This window comes from Boleophthalmus pectinirostris, unplaced genomic scaffold (assembly GCF_026225935.1).
Source record: "Boleophthalmus pectinirostris isolate CB_2022bp ecotype Guang Dong unplaced genomic scaffold, ASM2622593v1 HiC_scaffold_15, whole genome shotgun sequence".
In the NCBI taxonomy this organism is placed as follows: Eukaryota; Metazoa; Chordata; class Actinopteri; order Gobiiformes; family Gobiidae; genus Boleophthalmus; species Boleophthalmus pectinirostris.
This window is the reverse complement of record NW_026571070.1, coordinates 25,052,921-25,070,233: the sequence shown is the minus strand read 5'-3', so window position 1 is coordinate 25,070,233 and position 17,313 is coordinate 25,052,921. Positions and strand designations below refer to the sequence as shown.

At 38.6% G+C, this 17,313-nt stretch overlaps 2 protein-coding genes across 3 annotated transcripts in view; both read right to left on the bottom strand.

Annotated features, from left to right (window-relative positions):
* reck (reversion-inducing-cysteine-rich protein with kazal motifs) overlaps positions 1-10,324 on the bottom strand; it is a 41,570-nt gene extending 31,246 nt beyond the window's left edge. For both annotated transcript variants that reach the window (XM_055150941.1, XM_020930722.2), the window contains exon 1: positions 9,890-10,324. In XM_055150941.1, the coding sequence (XP_055006916.1) occupies positions 9,890-9,959 (70 nt within the window). In that variant the 5' untranslated portion in view covers positions 9,960-10,324. The remainder of the gene's footprint in view (positions 1-9,889) is intronic.
* Positions 10,325-13,621: 3,297 nt separating this feature from the next.
* Positions 13,622-17,237, bottom strand: LOC129408082 (putative elongator complex protein 1). Its single transcript, XM_055150822.1, has 9 exons — positions 17,127-17,237; positions 16,898-16,960; positions 16,746-16,806; positions 16,497-16,610; positions 16,188-16,287; positions 15,977-16,104; positions 14,272-14,420; positions 13,853-13,940; positions 13,622-13,758 (listed from the first exon to the last, which is right to left on the bottom strand). Exons 1-9 carry the CDS (start codon positions 17,235-17,237, stop codon positions 13,691-13,693), a joined length of 882 nt encoding a protein of 293 aa, XP_055006797.1. The 3' UTR covers positions 13,622-13,690.
* Positions 17,238-17,313: the final 76 nt, after the last annotated feature.

The window sequence follows — 17,313 nt, the reverse complement described above, 5'->3', positions numbered from 1 at the left end:
CCTGTGAGTGCTTATATACTCGTGGTGAATAATTAGGATGCTCTGAATGCGTGAGGTAAGTGAGGAACAATACTGATTTTTAATTTATGACGTATTTTATAGACAATAGATTTAGAATGGAATTTTCAACACAATATAAAGTATTCCAAGTATTCTAAAGCTATTTAGGAATGGTCCAGTTTCTAATTTTGTATTGTTTTCAGTGGTCATACCTACTGAAATGAGTATCTAGTCTTGATACTCATTCTAGTATTGATTAGGATCTAGATTTTTTTGGTCAACCTTCTACGCAAACATGTTATGAAAAGCATGTGATTCTTGTCCTAAACATGTTTAAAATGTGCACTGCAAACTGAGTCTTGTTTTTCAAAAATTGCTACTGGAATAGAGAAAAACACTATTACATTCCTCTAAAATTGTAATCTGCTGGTTTCACACAACCTTAACAAGATAAAAAAATGTTGACGTAAAAGTGGCTGACAATTAGCATAAATACAAAGGAATGTGTAAATCCAGATATAGTCCAGTCTTAGTTTGGTTTTGTTCACATCTGGCCCGGGGAGGTTGTGCTTCCACAGCTGTGAACCAGAGCCTGGTTTCTACGGATACGAGATACGTGTGGGGTCAGAGGTCAGAGGCTACAGCCCTTACATGCACATACGCACTCACACAGGGTTAAGCCATTTTACTGTACATCCATCATCACTAACATATGTACCTCATTGGAGAGCGTCAAAAGGATTTATCAGTATTCATTCTGCTCTAAAAGATGTAACCATGTAACTTTTCTGGTAAAAGTAAAAGACATTATAAAATACATAGAGTTGCAGTGTTGTTCTTGTCCTACATTCCACAGAAGCACGTCAGCTCAGGGGCCACAGGGCCACAGGGGCCACAGGGGGGCTAATGGCTGCAGTCAGAGGTGATTTCCTGTGCATTGATTAATAATGGGCATTAAAGATGGCTCCAGCCGCAGCAGCAGTGTCAGGACAAGGCCTGCTCTGAGGGCTCGGCCCCTACACAACAAGGGCTCATTCTAACACCCAACTCTGGCCTTAGGGGCAAAGAGCTGGTCAGGGAAATGCAACATGCTGTCTCTTAAGGCAGAATTACTATTTTTCTGACAAGTATTGTGATAAGATTTGTGATATATGCTACTAGTTTGGACACACTCTCTCATTCATGTTTTAATTCAGTTTTTCTTACTACTTTCTGTACAGAACACATCAAATAAATAAAGCAAGATATATGGACTTATTTAGCATAGAAAAAAAGTTAAATACCTCTTATAATTCCATACATCTTACTTCATATATTTGATGTCTTCTGTATGTAGAATGTAGAAAGCAGTAATCATATAGAAAAAACATTGAACTGAAGATGTGTCCAAACTTTTGACTAGTAGTGAATGTTTAAAAAGTAGGATTCTGTTGACATTTTAACAACTCCTGTAGCGTAACATCTCAGAGAAGACTGAAATAGAAGCCAATATGAACTAAAACAAGAATGCCAGACATTTGAGAACATGTTTATGAAAGTGTCAAGTACAGGAGCTGCTGTTCTGAAATGTGATTCTTGTATTCTGTCAGTTCATATTTCAGCCTTTTTGTCTTTGAAGAGAATCCTATATCAAAACATAAATTGCAAATCTAATAGCAATACTAATCGCTATCAGACAAACCACAATTAGATCTTTTTCTCAAATTCTTCAGCCCAGTAAGATGTTTCTTTATATGTTTTCTTTATAGAGGACTTTGATTACCCAAATAATTGCAGCATTTGCGAAGTAATAATTACGTAAACTCAGATTTCGATTTTGTGCATCCCAATTAATCCTGAATACTCTGAGGAGAGACTATCTGAGACAGCCAGAGAAAAGCTTGTTTGAAATTCCACCACAGTCCTCTTAATCTGTAAGAATAAACTCAGTAAAGAACATGAGACCACATCTGTTTTCTTATCAGTACACCAAGGCTATCCACTTCCACCATTCTTCTCCAATGTTAACAATATTCTGGCAAGTGTAGATAATATTTTAATGAATTGATCCTTTTGAAGTTTTAGTTATAGCACCTAATAACGCTTTGTATTTGTATCGAAATTTTAAATTCAGTCATGATTATTATAAGGGAATTTTGTTCTTATTTTTGTCATACAGTTGAGTTTTGTTTATTTTATACATACAAAGGTCCTCTCAATAAAAATGGTATAAGCAATGCAGTTAGTGCATTTACATACATGCATGAGGAAAACTAGATAACTGTTCTAGTCCAATTTAAACTGACTTAAAATACTTAAAATACTCAATTCTACAATTGAGATGTCCTGGTTCAATTCTCCCAGATCTCAATATCACATCTGGAGAAGCTGATTCATACTCAAAAGTCTGCAGCATGTAAATGCAGTCCAATTACATATAGGTGCAGGCTTGGCAAAGCATTCAACTACACTGGGTAAGAAAGAGATAGGAAAATAAGTATGCGTTTGGATGTGTACTCCACATTCTATGGCCTGACTATGTTATTTTTATTTTGTTTTGGTCTGCTACGAGCTTCAGTGTGTTTATTTGTGCGGCGGAGAGCAAATAACTTGAGAGTAACTCAGTTCCTAGCATGTCTGAAAGGCAAATGCTCAACATAAATGAGATGCCGCTGATCTTTGTCTGCCAAAAGTGTGATTATGTATGATAGCCATTTTATTGTCAATTAGAGCTGCAAAGTGTTTTACAAGTGTTGGTGCCAGTGGAGGGCTACGAGACGTTAACGCCCCTGAATGTCTCGTAACCTCCATCAGCAACTATTCGTTCTTTGACCCCTTTGGCCTCTTGAATTTGGTGGTTCAGCACACTCTGAGTTCTCTGTGCATGTAATATAGAGACTCACCCCAACATCATCCATCACCCAAACTGTGCCTCACCTCTAGTTTAACACCAGTAATGGCCAAATGATATGAGTTTAATGGATGTAACCCAGAGCCAGCTGCAGACCATACAACTCGATTACACAAGAATGAGGTAACCACAAGATAACTGGATCTATGAACTCCTATCACATTATGTGCACATTAATTTCAGACATGTGGTGTGGTGGTGAGGGAGGCTCTCCTCTCATCTGTGGGGGTGAGCCAGTGTGTCTGAGGGAGTTGTACAGGATTTATGAAGTATTGTTCAGATACTAGCATTGTTGTTGTTGAAGTTTGTGAAAAATTGCTCTGGGTCTGTGAATAGGCAAAAAGCTTGTGTCATGTCGCAAAATTGAAAAAGGAGTGGCAGCATGGGATCAGATCCAGTCCAGGCTTAGGCCGATAAACGAATGTTACAAAAACGCATATAGTTGTTGGCCCAGAATGTCTTCTAATGTAATCTTCTACAATACACTTACATATAGAAAAATATTACATATCATATTTAATATTAGTTATGTGGTAAGTTACTAATAAGAAAAACACTATACACACTATAGTTATAATTCATTGTAGGTACAGCTGCCCTGGGGTAGACTGAAGTGAGGATGCCCTTCTGACCGCCACCTTTCCCTCACATACACCACTTTCATACTAGGCAAGGCAGGTGAAGTGTCTTGCTTAAGGACACAGAACTTGGTCTAAGTGGGAATCAACTTTATCTGACCAACCAGTCCATTTTACATTCTGTTCAAATCCAAATGTATGGGAACAGACCAAAGAGCATGAAAAAAACCTCAGTTCAGACTTAAGACCTTCCAATTACAGTAGCATGTGTCCCTCAAAATGTGACAAAAATAAACATTCAGAACAAAATATGTAACTTATTTTACCCAAAATAAGTCATAGTTTGATGCTTTGATTGTTGATTCTGTAAGAGTCCACACTGCTTCTCAATCCTTTATGTAGATTTCTCTTCATTTTTATGTGTAACCAGCCACGTTTCAAACAGATTCTGATCAGTTAATCTGGTTGGACTGGTTAGTCAATCACACCCGCTGAAATCAGGGACACAGGATACGGCTCCAGATCCACTTGTCTCTGTTAAGTTTTTTTCAAAGTGTGTGGTTCTGGCTGAATAGTTAAAAACTGAATCTTCGTGTTGCTGGACGAGCGCTTTAACCACTGTCAATTTACGGAAAGAAATATAGATAATGGATAGCCTATATATATTTAAACAGCATCAAAGTATCTGCCACTGTTTCTCACTAATTTGCCAAAAGTCTTGTTTTTCTTTACTGTTCTGTCAAGCCAATCCACAATGACCCGAGTAGAACTATTTCAAACTCCCCATTGTTGCTTACTCCTATATTCAGCCCCCTCACACACAGTTCGGTGTATTGGTGATGACCGGGAATTGCCAGGAAAGCCCGCTCTCTTGGCCGCACTTTAATCTAGTGTTGACCAAACTATAATTAGGTTTGTGGACAGGCCGTGGACACGCTGCTCCAGCACTCCTCCCCCCAAAACGCTTTGAGGAATCTAACTGGATCCAGATGCATTCTCTCACGGGCCAGCCATCACAGCCCAATGGCAACATGAAAGACAAGCACAAAAGCAAAAAAACAACAAGAAACTCAACCTGCCAGAGAGAAAAATGTATGGAATCCTAACAGATGCTGATGTAGTGGTTGGCACTGGTTGCTAAGGTCGAACAAGTTTGGAAAAATGCTTAAAGTTGCACTATGCAACTTTTCTGATGGAAGTTGGACCTGCTTGTGCCCACAGAGGTGTTATTGCTTTGCCTGGAATGTTTCATAGTCTCAATTTCATACTAAGGAATAGACTCTAAACTCAATACAGATTATTATACCACAATGTCAATAAAAAAAACAAAACACTCTTTCTTAAGACAACAGAATGTAGTTTTCAACATTAAATCGTAGTACTTTCTTTTATATTCCCATGTGGTCTTACATCTGTATAATCCCTCTTTGTCCAAGTAGGTTCCATAATGCGTATACTAGTCTACGTGACCTTGTACTTGTTCTAATACAGATCAAGATCATTCTAAAGCTATTCAGGATCATTCTAAAGCTATTTAGGATCGATACCTACTAAAATTACTATCTACTTTCAATACTAGTTTTAGTGTCAGTTAGTATCTGATTTTTTATACTTTTGACAACCCTAATCGCCATGAACATATCTTGCATTGATTCCGTTATTACTGTTTTTGTTGCTAAAAGAATACCTTAAATACATACTGACATTCTTAGAGGTTGTCTCTCCACAGATCTGACCTGTAACATGGCCTGTTGCATGACGTTACTTCCAGGGAGACAAATTAGTTTATTGCAATACTGTGACACATTCTTGGCAAATCAATAACGTCACCATGGAGAGAAGCAGGTGACAAACCTTTCCACCATAGAATTTACATAGTGCGCTGTGCATTGTATACCTGATGAAATAACAGTTTAGCAAAGAATCGCATCCTTTGTCCCATACTACACTATTTACTGATCCATGTTTTGTTGTTTTCTCATCACAAACATCTCTGGAGTTGTGTTTTGTTTCATTTCATTCACACATGTTTAACACACAAACCTTGTATATTTAGGCTTAGAGTTTAGGTTTAGAGTTCTTCTCTCAAACAGAAAACACTAAATTCATGTGCTAATACAGGAAGTGATCCACTGTGTTTTTAAACTCCATTCACACCTTCACTAGAATCATTTGGATAATTTCAGCCCTGGAATTCCCAATCTCTGCTGAACTAAAGGTAAAAGGAGCTGTTAACTTGAAAACTCCTCTTCATGACAACACAAGATGGAACAGAGCATTTTGAGCTTTGGAGATGTAGACAGACTAGTAATAAAGGATTATGCGAACATGTGTGAATGAAACAAAACACAACACCGGTTATGTTTTTGATGAGGTAACAACATTATAACATGGCTAAAGGTACGATAAGACCTTTAAAATACAGTCCTAGTTGATGCAGACAGTTACTCTGCCTGCCTATCCTTTCAACATATATGTTTTTGTACACAGCTCCACAACTTGTACTGCCAGAGAACTCCAGAGCAAATGTGTGGCCCAAAAGGAGATCTGAGAGCGGGTTCTGTTCTTTCAAGTCCCAGGTCAACGTGGCACTAGAAGAAAAACGACCATCTACGGCAATCCTCACACACGGACATGCTGCCTCCATGTGGTGTGACTTCAAAGGCCTCCAGCATCTGAGCCCCAGCCTCCAGATAACAGACCGGGGCCAAATGGCTTATTCAACACAGTCCTAAGACAACAAAATGGCTAATGTTAGTTTAGTCAATTAGCAAGTGAGAGCTAATTGAAGGCCAGTTGTCTTACAAGTCCAATACACAGCACTTTTGTTGTGTTGACACTAGTTTGCAGCTTCATTAGCATCTCTAAAGACTCCCGCTGTAGCTCTCAGATAGCCTGCACTAACAGACAGAGCAGAGGGCTGATGCTAAGTACTAACAACAGAATGTAAAGTTGAACACTACTTTTATGGATTTATACAATGAGAAATGGTCTTTGATCAAAATGCATTCTTTACTCAATTTCAGTGAACATTGCTCGATAAACTTTAAACGTCATAAATGTCATGCAAGTCAGTCAGTGCAGATTACATAAGAATATCAGGGCAATTGGCGCCATACTGGCTCTATCATGTTTTTATATAGCTTTTCACAGACTTTATCGAGAAGAGAGAGTTATTAATCCAACACCGAAAAGATGACATTGTCCTAAAAACTGGCTTAAAGATCTAATATTACAAAAAATTCAGTTGTGTTGTGAAGAAGCTGTAGTTTTTTACGTTAACAGCTCTACCTTTTACCTTTTGTACAGTAGAGATGGCAAATTCCAGGGCTGAAAATATACAAATGATTCTAGTGAAAGTGTATGGGCTTTTAAAACACAGTGGAGTTTACCACATGACATCGCAAAGGAGATTAGTGTGTTTTCTGTTTAAGAGAAAAACTAAATATACAGGGTTTGTGTGTCAAATATGTAAGAATGAAACAAAACATAACTCCGGGGATGATTTCGATGAGGAATCAACATCATTACAGACCAGAAAATAGCATAATATAGGCCTTGATATTGATACTGTTATGTGGGAAGTTATTGCATGTTTCCTTTGGAGTTTACATTTGTTTACATTAGCATTTACAACCAATATGACGGCAGGTGGCAAAAAACAACTGACAATAGAGTATGCAGATTCCAATAGGGCATATAAAGGAGCAAATATTGCAATAGGGCAAATGGTTCTCAAACCTTTCACACTAGTACCTCATATGAAACCTTAAAAAAATCTTTTGGCACATTAGGGTTCATATTATGAAACTTAACATACAACACGATTTTCCATTTCAATTACACAATGATACAATGTCTAATCTAGGCCTAAACCATGTGAACTATGAAAACAGCACAGAAAAAAGCACAAAGAGATGTTTAAAATGTGAATTTACTTGACTCTAAATTAAATAATCACTAACCCTGGAGAGGAAGCTACCGACTGCCAGAAATCACCATACAAACGTCGTAAAGTTACCACAACCTCAGTGTATCATGAATTTGGTATTATTACATCATAAACAACTGCATAAATCAAATTCCTGCAATAATGAAATATACAAACATGAAAATGTCAGGCAAAAGCTCAAAGAAGCACTCTCACCAAATTGAATACATTTTAATTAAATTTTCCTCACAATAACTGGCAGATTTTAAGAAAAACAAATACGCTCTTTGTTTTCCATCTGAGTGGAATGCTTTGGGCAGATGACAGTTTTGGCTGGAGAATGTTTCCTGGAGAGTACTGGCAAAAACAGAATGTCTCAGATAATGTCACAACATTGTCTACTTTATTCAAATGTCTGGTATGTGTTTAGATATAGGCCTACTGCAGGAATGGACCTTGCCACTAGGCTAATTGAGATCAGATTTACAGTTTGTGCTTTATTTGTTGTAGATATTGCTTATGAGAATAAATACAGAAATACTGGCTCTTGTTGCATCCAAGAGAGAAACATCATATCTGAATAATAATCTGAAAGCATGCATGTTTTAGGACTATTGTTATCATGTGCATATTGCTTGTGTGCTGCTGCCTTCACTTTCAAATAGCCTGCAAGAGGCACAATCAGTTATAATTTATTTTGTAACAGATCGTTGTCAAAAGTACTGAAAATTAGACACTAATTGATTGAAACTATAACTCTAACAAAACTAAACTATCGCTACTCATTAGTAATTTATCAGAACTTGGCGTATGTAATGTTACATTTTCAGTAGAGATGCACAGATCCAGCTTTTTCAGTTCCAATACTGATTTCGATATGGCTTTAAGTATCTTCCGATACTCAACGTCAACCAGTACCACCGTTGAGACAGAAAACAGCATTTATATTCTTAAAACATAATGAAATAAACAAGTAAAATAAGACAAAACTGATCCAAATGAGTTATGTAGCTGTTCTGAAGTAGCAACAGGACAACTTTGTATTAAAATATTCCAACTATGACTATTAAACAGTCTTATCACATCAATTCATATGTCCAATCAGGATATGAACCGATATTTGGAAGCCGATATCCTATCTAGCTAATTTTTTAGTATTAGCAGGAATGTCCAATACCAGTAGTGGTGCAACTCTAACCCTAATTACTAATAAATGAAAAGATCATTCAATTTTATATTTGTGGACTAAATTTGACCAAATGTTTGTTACATTTTACTGTTAGGGTAGGGTAACCACAATTTCAAAATCAAAAACTGGGACACCCCCGGTTTGTAGTGGTTGGTAATAATAAAATTGTGAAACAAGTGCGTAACTAATGACAATTGTTCTGCACTTGGCCCATTCATGACAAACATGTGAGTCAGTATAGCCACATTTTCTTCTTCAGTATAGCGTTTTGGTCATTTTTAAGCATGCTTTTCTGGATTTTACCTAAACAAAGGACAATGTATGTCTCTCTTTATTGTTGGCATGTATCAAATTGGTCAAAAATAGGGGCACCATGGATATTTCTTGTATAAAATTGGGACAAATCAATGGTTTTGGATAAATCTGCTGGGACAGGGGACACAGGAGTAAAAATGGGACTGTCCCGCGTAAATGGGGACGCCTGGACATTCTATGTAAGGGTAAATTAGATGTGAAATTTTCCTATCTTTGTCCATCCTTTGAAGCCAATGCCTTTCACGCAGCATCCACTGATAAGGAAACCCTCAGATCAGAGTCTATGTGATAAACAATAAACGAGCATGCCTGAAAAAAACAAAACAAAACTTGAATTTTCAGAGCAATATTGGATCAGGGCGCTCATTGCACAAAGCAGTACTTCTGACAGTTATGGCAGCCGGGCGGAGGGAATATGTCGCCCGTTGCATGATCCCTAACTCCGCCGTGCCTCTCTCCATGCTTTTGTCTCTTGTCCATAAATCTACTGCACACGTCTTTTAACTTTGGCATTCAAGGTTTATTGCAGAAAAAGAACCAAAAGGCTTCGGTCCTGTGCAGTAGCCTATGCAGTTTCCTGTCCCCTCGCTCGCTACAGCAGCAGGCTAGCCCTCTCCAAAAGTAACGGGAAAGTAAGGCTAGCGTTCACTAATCCTGGACTAACTCTGGATCATGGTCACATCTCCTCTTCCAAACATTGTGCATACATTTTAACTTGTAACTCTATCGTAAATTGACGTAGTAGTTCCATATGCAAACATCTTGACTAACTTTTACGCACTTAAGTTGGGTTTATCCACGTAAAGTTGGACAATTTCTAGGGGACTTTAGCTAACGACACTGCGTTTACTTAGCAGAGAAAAGTCAGAAGTACAAGGAAAGCAGGTGTTAATCTCGTTTAAAGGTGTATTTTAATCTGAAAAAGAGTTTTATGTTTGAAAGAAATCGCGGTTGACCAGCGTTGGATGTCGCGCCACGGGACCTACCCTGAGCTCGCAGCGGCTGGCAGACCAAGTAGACGGCGAGGAGGATGGAGCAGCTTATCTGGAAATACATCTTACGGAAATCCAAAAGTTCATCGTGGACTAGAAGGCTTTGAAAAGTGAGTTGTGAGCCGCTCCATAGATGCAGTCCCCTGGCCCTGGGTGTCCCGTTACTGTAGAGTGGGTGCCCCGTCGCTCCTCTGGCTGCTGCGGGGAGCGGACATGCGCACAAGGGAAACACCAGCCCAGAACAGAACAGCCTCGGCTCGGTCTGCTGCGAGTGTGTGCACGGTCTGGAGGTCTGGAGAGGGGCTGTCGCCAGATGTTGCACAGAGGAGCGGGGAGGAAGGCCGGCGCAGGGGCCCGGCACTGCAGACAATCTGGCTGTTATTTTATAGATGACTTTGAATGTTATTTGTCCTTATTTAGGCGTATCTGATTTCTTTTCTTTCTCGAACAAAACGATATGAAAAAACAAATGAGAATAGTTAGCTGCCAGCGTGCAGAAAAGTGATTCCCAACGCGGGGTACGGGGACCTCTAGGGGTAAGTTACGTGAGTACCACTCTTCAGACCCATTGCCACGATTAATATTTCAAGACTTGTTCATAATGTTGGAATAAGCGAAACATAAAGACCAGTTCAAATTACTAAAATGGAATTATATTTAATCCACCACTTCTGTACTTCCATGGATGTTTTTATTTATTTATATATATTTTTTTTCTCTCTATGGAGATGTTAGGCCTGTTTGTCACCTGACCAAATTAAAGGTCAGATCTGCGGAGAGGCGACTCTATCTCACAGTAAAAATGTTTTTTCAAGGTATTTCTTCTGCAATAAAAACGTGTAATTCAATAAATGTAAGATAGATGGTTGATGCTATTCATTCCAGACAAAGCAATGATACAGTGTTTTTATGCAGACAAGCAGGTGGCAGATCCTTCACCGAAACAGTTTCATAGTGCACCTTTAATATTATCATCTGAATTTTAAAAGCAATAATATCAGAAAATGAACCACAAATCAAGTAGGGCTGTAGTTATTTTGGTTTAGTTGATTAGTTGATTACTTGGTCGATGGGCAACCAAATAGTAGAAATGGACCGATCTAGCTTTCTCTGTTCTGATAATGCTTATCTATACTTAAGTATCTGTTGATCTTCGATATCAGCCAATACTAGATCAGAAACTGAGACTAAAATGTATTTTATTTGTCTGGTAAAAATATATATGTTAAAAATTCTCCAAATACATTTTGTAGTAACTACAGAACAGCTTTGAAAAATATTGTGAGCTGTTTGAGGTCAACGTTGTCCAGTAAATTGTCTTATCATACCAGTTTACAGACCAAAATGGGATATCGACCGAACCAATATAGACTGAACCAATATCTTTAAACCGATATTTGATCCATCAAAATTTTCAATATTGACAAATCCGATACCAGTATTGTATCGTTGCATCCCCAATTATAAGGAATTATAAGCACAACAGTAGAAAGGTAGAGAGTGGATTATCTCAAGATTTGTGTATTTAATCTAGCTTTCCCCATATAAGTAAACTTTTTCCTTCTTTTCTGTAGTTGTTTTCGCATGAACTCACATGCTGTTGTAGTATTTTGAGTTCTGCTACATGACAAACATACATGTCAAATGAAACATATATTGACAGAGTGCGACGGGGATTCGCCATACATCACAGAGGAGAACAGGAAACGTGTGGGGTCCCTGGACACGGGGGCCTTTTGTGAGTATAATGCCCATGTCAACAGCACCAGGGGCCCATTGTGCGGCCCCGTCCCCTGCTTTTTGTGCGGCCCCCGGAGGATGTGAGAGAGGAGGCACGAGTCAGCTCTTTACATGGGCTCCTGAATGCATGGGCAGCAGGACAAGTCAATCACATAACTGTCCCCCCTTATGTCCCCCCAGTGTCCTTTGTCCCTCTGACATGCTGAAACATATGTGTGTGTCCCTGTCCTCAGATGCTCACTGTAGGAGACTATTGAATGTTCCAAATAGAGCGTCTGGTTTCCAATATGGTCAGTTGCAGGGAGTAATTCATATTTATTTTAATGGATAATAGAAAGAAAAAAATTTGGTTTGACATAACCAGAGGTGGGTAGAGTAGCCAAAAACTGTCCTCATGTAAGAGTAACATTACTTAAAATGATATAGCTCAAGCAGAAGTACAAAGTAGTGGTGTAAGAAAGTAAGAGTAACTTAAAGAGTAACTGTCAGGACGTAACATCAGCGTTATAATTTGAAGTTAAGGTAATTAGAAAGAATTAAAAATTAAGTAATACTTAAAATCTGGTACTGGCAAAGGATAGACACAAAATTAAGAAAATCTGAATCACAGGAGAGGTGTAAGAAGCACAAATGCTCTAATCATTTCATAGGATCAACATAAGATTTTGTGACTTGCTGAACTGATGGAGGCGAAGCTGCCAGTTTTTGCCATTGGTTTCTCTGACCACCACCAACACACCACACCCTCCATTTTCATGCTAGGCAATGTGGGTGAAGTGTCTTGCCTAAGGACACAACGACAGCTCAAATTAGGCATAAACATGGTGAGACTAAATGAGACTAAACCAGGGATAAAGTTCTTCTAAACTCAAAATATGACAAAAACATAGATGTGTCTCTAAACAAAAAGTACACTAAAACTCCAGAGGGCCCCGTGTATCATTAGAGGTACATTTGGACTACGGTATAAGTAAGAGTTGAAATCCCGGTGTGTTGAAGTTTGAGGCAGGAGGTAACATGTTTACATCTCAGTGTTTCCTGTTTAGATCTAGCTTTTGGTGTATAACTTGAATGCAGCTATTCCCAGATCACCATCAGTCTGCGGTCAGCTCACAGATGGTCAACAGTCATTTAGAGGATGTCCCCAGGCAGTGGCAACTCAAGTTCAACAGATTTAGATCTTTAAAGACTGGATGATTCTTTCTGACCGCACCATCTCATTCACGCAGTATATAGGATAAATTGTGTGTGTTGAATTGTGTGGACTTTGGCCGGCGAGCTCTCCGTCCAACATAGGGCCTGCATTAGTCACGGCTGACCAGGCCTAGTCCTATTCTGGTCCAAGGCAGAGGAGAAAATAGCAGCACCAGCAGCTGGATGTTTGTGCCTCACTCCACCATCACAGGCTGTAATTAGAGTCTAATCTGGGACCAGCAGACCTCCACACACTGGGGCCATGTGGGGACCAGACCTGGGACTGTGGCTCAGGGCGCTCTGGACTAACCACGGCTGCCCTGGATCAGGATTAGATACTTTCATAACATCCAGAAATGTAGGAACTCATGAAGCTGCTTAATGGTTTGAAAGACCACCTGTCCTCAAACTGATCACTTCATTGGGATTCATTAACACTTACACAAACACTGCATCAACATGCGGACAAAATGGAACAATCCTGGAGCTAAACCTGGACTAGACCAGGGCTAAACCATAATGTGCACAGAAACGTAGCCTCCCTCTCCAGAGCTCGAAGACTGTTACTTTTGGAGGTGGTGCTTTTGACAGCATGAAGTGGTAATGCTGCAAATGCTTTTCTGTGTTTTTAAAGTACATACACGTTTGCCAGGTAAGGTTCTGATTAGCAACCCTGCTAAAGTAATTAAATAGCTAGTTTTATTTATAGCCTGATTTAGTGGAAGGACTGACATTTACACAGACTGAGAGCAAACAGTCAGAAGGACACCCTTTTATACAGTTCATATTCATATTTTAATATTTCATAATAACATGTACATGTAAAGATAAAAAAAAAAAGCTAAATTAAATACATATATTTTATGTTAGAACAGTGAGCTTCCACTTGATGTTATGTCTCAGCTTTGGTGGAGTCACAATCTCAGCATCTAAAAACAAACAATACAACCATGGTAAGTTTATTGGTAAAAATACATGGTAAAATACATAATACACAATAATTAAATATACTATATATCTGACCTTGTGCCTGGGCCTGTGGAGGAGCTGCTGGATTCTGCTGCTGGAACGAGGCTGAGATGCTGTTGGCCGTGCTCTGGGGCCCAGTGAGCTACAGAGCAAAAAACAGTATCAATCAATGGTATTAAATATAGAATATATTATAAATAGTAGTGCAATAATTTAAATACATGAACACAATATAATATTTTAGTGTAAAGTTTACTTTTCAAAGGTTTTTGAAAGTGAGTACATTTTGTGTTATTATGAACACTGATATCCCATCTTTATTCAGATTTAATAACAAGATTAACCTACGTCAAAAATTTGTTACTAAGGTGATGGTTTTGTTGTTCATTTTGTTGTAGTAACCCTGAATCATCTTATTGTCATTCTAACTGAAATCTTGTTGTGTGTAATAAGCAGTAAAAATCAGGACTGACCGGAGTGCAGTTGAGCGTGTTCTCAGGCCACACCTCAGGCACAGAGGTCTCCAGCAGACTCAGAGCCTCTGCATACTGCTCCTGGAGCCTGTGTGCCTGCCGCTCAAACTCAAACAGAACTAACATCTTCAGCAGGCCGTGCACTTCCTCTGAAACACAGCAGACAGGGCACAGGTCAGTGAGCAGTAGAGGTTTGAATACTTTATCAAGTACTATGATTTTTTTTTTTTTTTGGTCTAGTGGATTAGATTTGTCTTTTGAGCTCACTAGGGCTGCAACAATTAACTAATGTTTGTGACTAATCAACTGTAAAAAATGATTATAAATAATCCTAGTAAAAAATCAAAAGTAAAAAAGTTGCATTTTGATACTAAATATATTGAGAAGGGAGTCATTTAGTGCTTTAAATGAGCACTATGTAACTTTTAGGTGACTCTCTTTTTTGGATCCTCTCCACGGATCTGACATGTAATTTGGTGTGGTTTGGTCTCCCTGGAGACAGAAAGGTTTAATACCATACTATGAAACATTCCAGACATAGCAAAGACATTTCCATAGAGAAAAGCATCAGAAAAGTTACACAATGCACCTTTAAGTAGCAACCTCTGGAACCATACCGGCTTGTCAAAGACTGATCTCGTCAGATCTTAGAAGCTAAGCAGGGCTGGGCCTGATTAGTACTTGGATGAGAAACTGCTGGGAAAATCTGGTGCCACAGTGGGGCACTAGGTGCAAAAACTGTCATTGTGTCCTTAGGCAAGATACGTCACCCACATTGCCTAGTGTGAAAGAAGTGTATGTGAGAGATGGTGGTAGTCGAAGGGGCATCGTGCAGATTGGCAGCCTCACTTCCATTAGTCTGCCCCATGGCAGCAGTGGCTACAATAGTACCTTACCACCATCGAGAGTGGAGTGAATGAACAATGAACTGTAAAGCGCTTTGGATGTCTTCTTGAAAGATGCTATATAAATGCAATGATTAATTAATTAATGAAATAACCACCATCATCCAGGAATTCATCGTTACATAACTTTTTAAAAAACTTTTGCCACAATTATATTCCTTGTATCTATTTTCATTATTACTTTAAATTTGATTACAGAGTTATAATTGTAAACACATCCAATTGTGTATTCCTAATACCAAATTATCAGATGGAACATTTGCAAATTTTTTGTTAAGATATTACATTAAAAGGAACCAGATTATGATGTTAAATTCCATAAATATGACCTAACTGTGTTTCCAGATTAATCTATATTCTACTGACATTTCTAACAGTGATTTATTCTTAATTACAAATACAGTGGACATGACAGCTCAATTTATGTTACAATTTGGTGTTTTGTTTCTCAAGACAATTATCCAATCAGAAAATAAAATGAGCCTCATGTGAGTCTCTCATTTGGGTTGCCTTTGAATGCTGAATTCCAGTTAGATGTTCATACACTGAGAATGAGAAAAACCTGTATATGTCCTCTTAATATACATCTTAAAGTACTGCCAATCCAGGTTCAATTGTGACTGTATTTCCTTTATTAAAACCGTAAAAGCACAGGCTGCATACAGTTCCTTAAAAAAAATCTTCCAATAGATTCTGTATATCAACAACTGCTCAGAGATTGTGACATTCAATTCTAGAACATGAGCCCAACTTAGATCCAGATGTTCTCAGTAATACAGAAAATAAGCAGACAGATGTACCTCTCATTTTGTCCACAGTGGTGATGATCTCCCCGAGGGCATGTATCAGTGCCCTGTCTTCCATCGGGCTTCCTTCTTTCAAACTCAGTTTTTTGCGTTCTGCTTTCCGTCGGTTTTTCGATGACCTCCTACGTAAACCATAGTAGATGATAGCAGTGATAAGACATGAATGCACTGATGTTTAACATCATAAAAACAGTGGTAGTCTTACGAGGAGATGCGCGAGTTGCTCTGAGAATACTTGGATCCGGTCAGGACACTGCTGGCTTCACTGTACAGCTCAGCATCAGCACAGTCTGGGCCTTCATCATCTGACAAGTTTTAAATGTAAGGTTTCAAAACTGGAAGCTAATTTTTCATGCATCTGAGCTAAGACGTTTTAGAAATATTGTCAGAGAGCATTGGGATTGCCTGTCTGACTTGAAATTTATAATCTGTAATTTTTATTTTGATATTATAAAAAAAGTTCTCAGCAGCAATTAAAACAATAAAACAATGAAAAATATTATATGATCTGTACCAAGCATGTCCTCCCTGGCCTTGAGTTTCTGCTCTCGGACCACAGCCAGTCTGTTCTTGTGGCGCGTGAATGTGGACATCTGAGTCTCCAGAAAGACTGTTTGAGCGCTGAAAGCTGAGGACACAATAATGTTCCTTAAAATGCCAGTAGATATGTAAAAACAGAATAGCTATTTGAAAGATGTAGGAGCATTCAAATGAAGATGAGAGGAGAGGTTTAGGTGTTAGATGAAATGCAGGAGCTATGTACCTTCTAGCAAAGCAGGTTTGAGGTTGGTCTCTGTGATGTCCTGTCTTTGGTGTGTGTGAATCTACAGGGGATAAAGGAGAGATATGAATTTCAGGTATAGGTGAGACCTAACATACTGTCTACAGAAGTGAAATTAAGCCAAAAACACAAACCAAACGCAAAGCCTCGTCCCAAACAGCCCCAGTGATCAGAGCCAGGATGGCCTCCTCACAGTCCTGTTAAATACAACCTGCTCAGTCAGTTCTTTCAAGAACGTGTTTAAAATATGAGCTTATATCCTTATTAAACCATAAATCACAAATCTAATTGCAATCAAAATTCTTCGCAAATCACAAGTACATATTGTTTTCCAAATTGTTCAACCCAATGTGACAGACTTACATTGGCATATTGGTCCAGCAGGAGAGCAGCCTCAGAGTAACGGCGCTGTTCACTCAGCTTTTCTGAAACATTTGTAGGGCAAGAGATTTTTTTTATAAGCCATTTACTCATAGAGTTTGTAAAAGATACTATACTGTAGATATAAAAACATCAAATTATAATAAGCCATCAACCTCCCTGTGTCCTA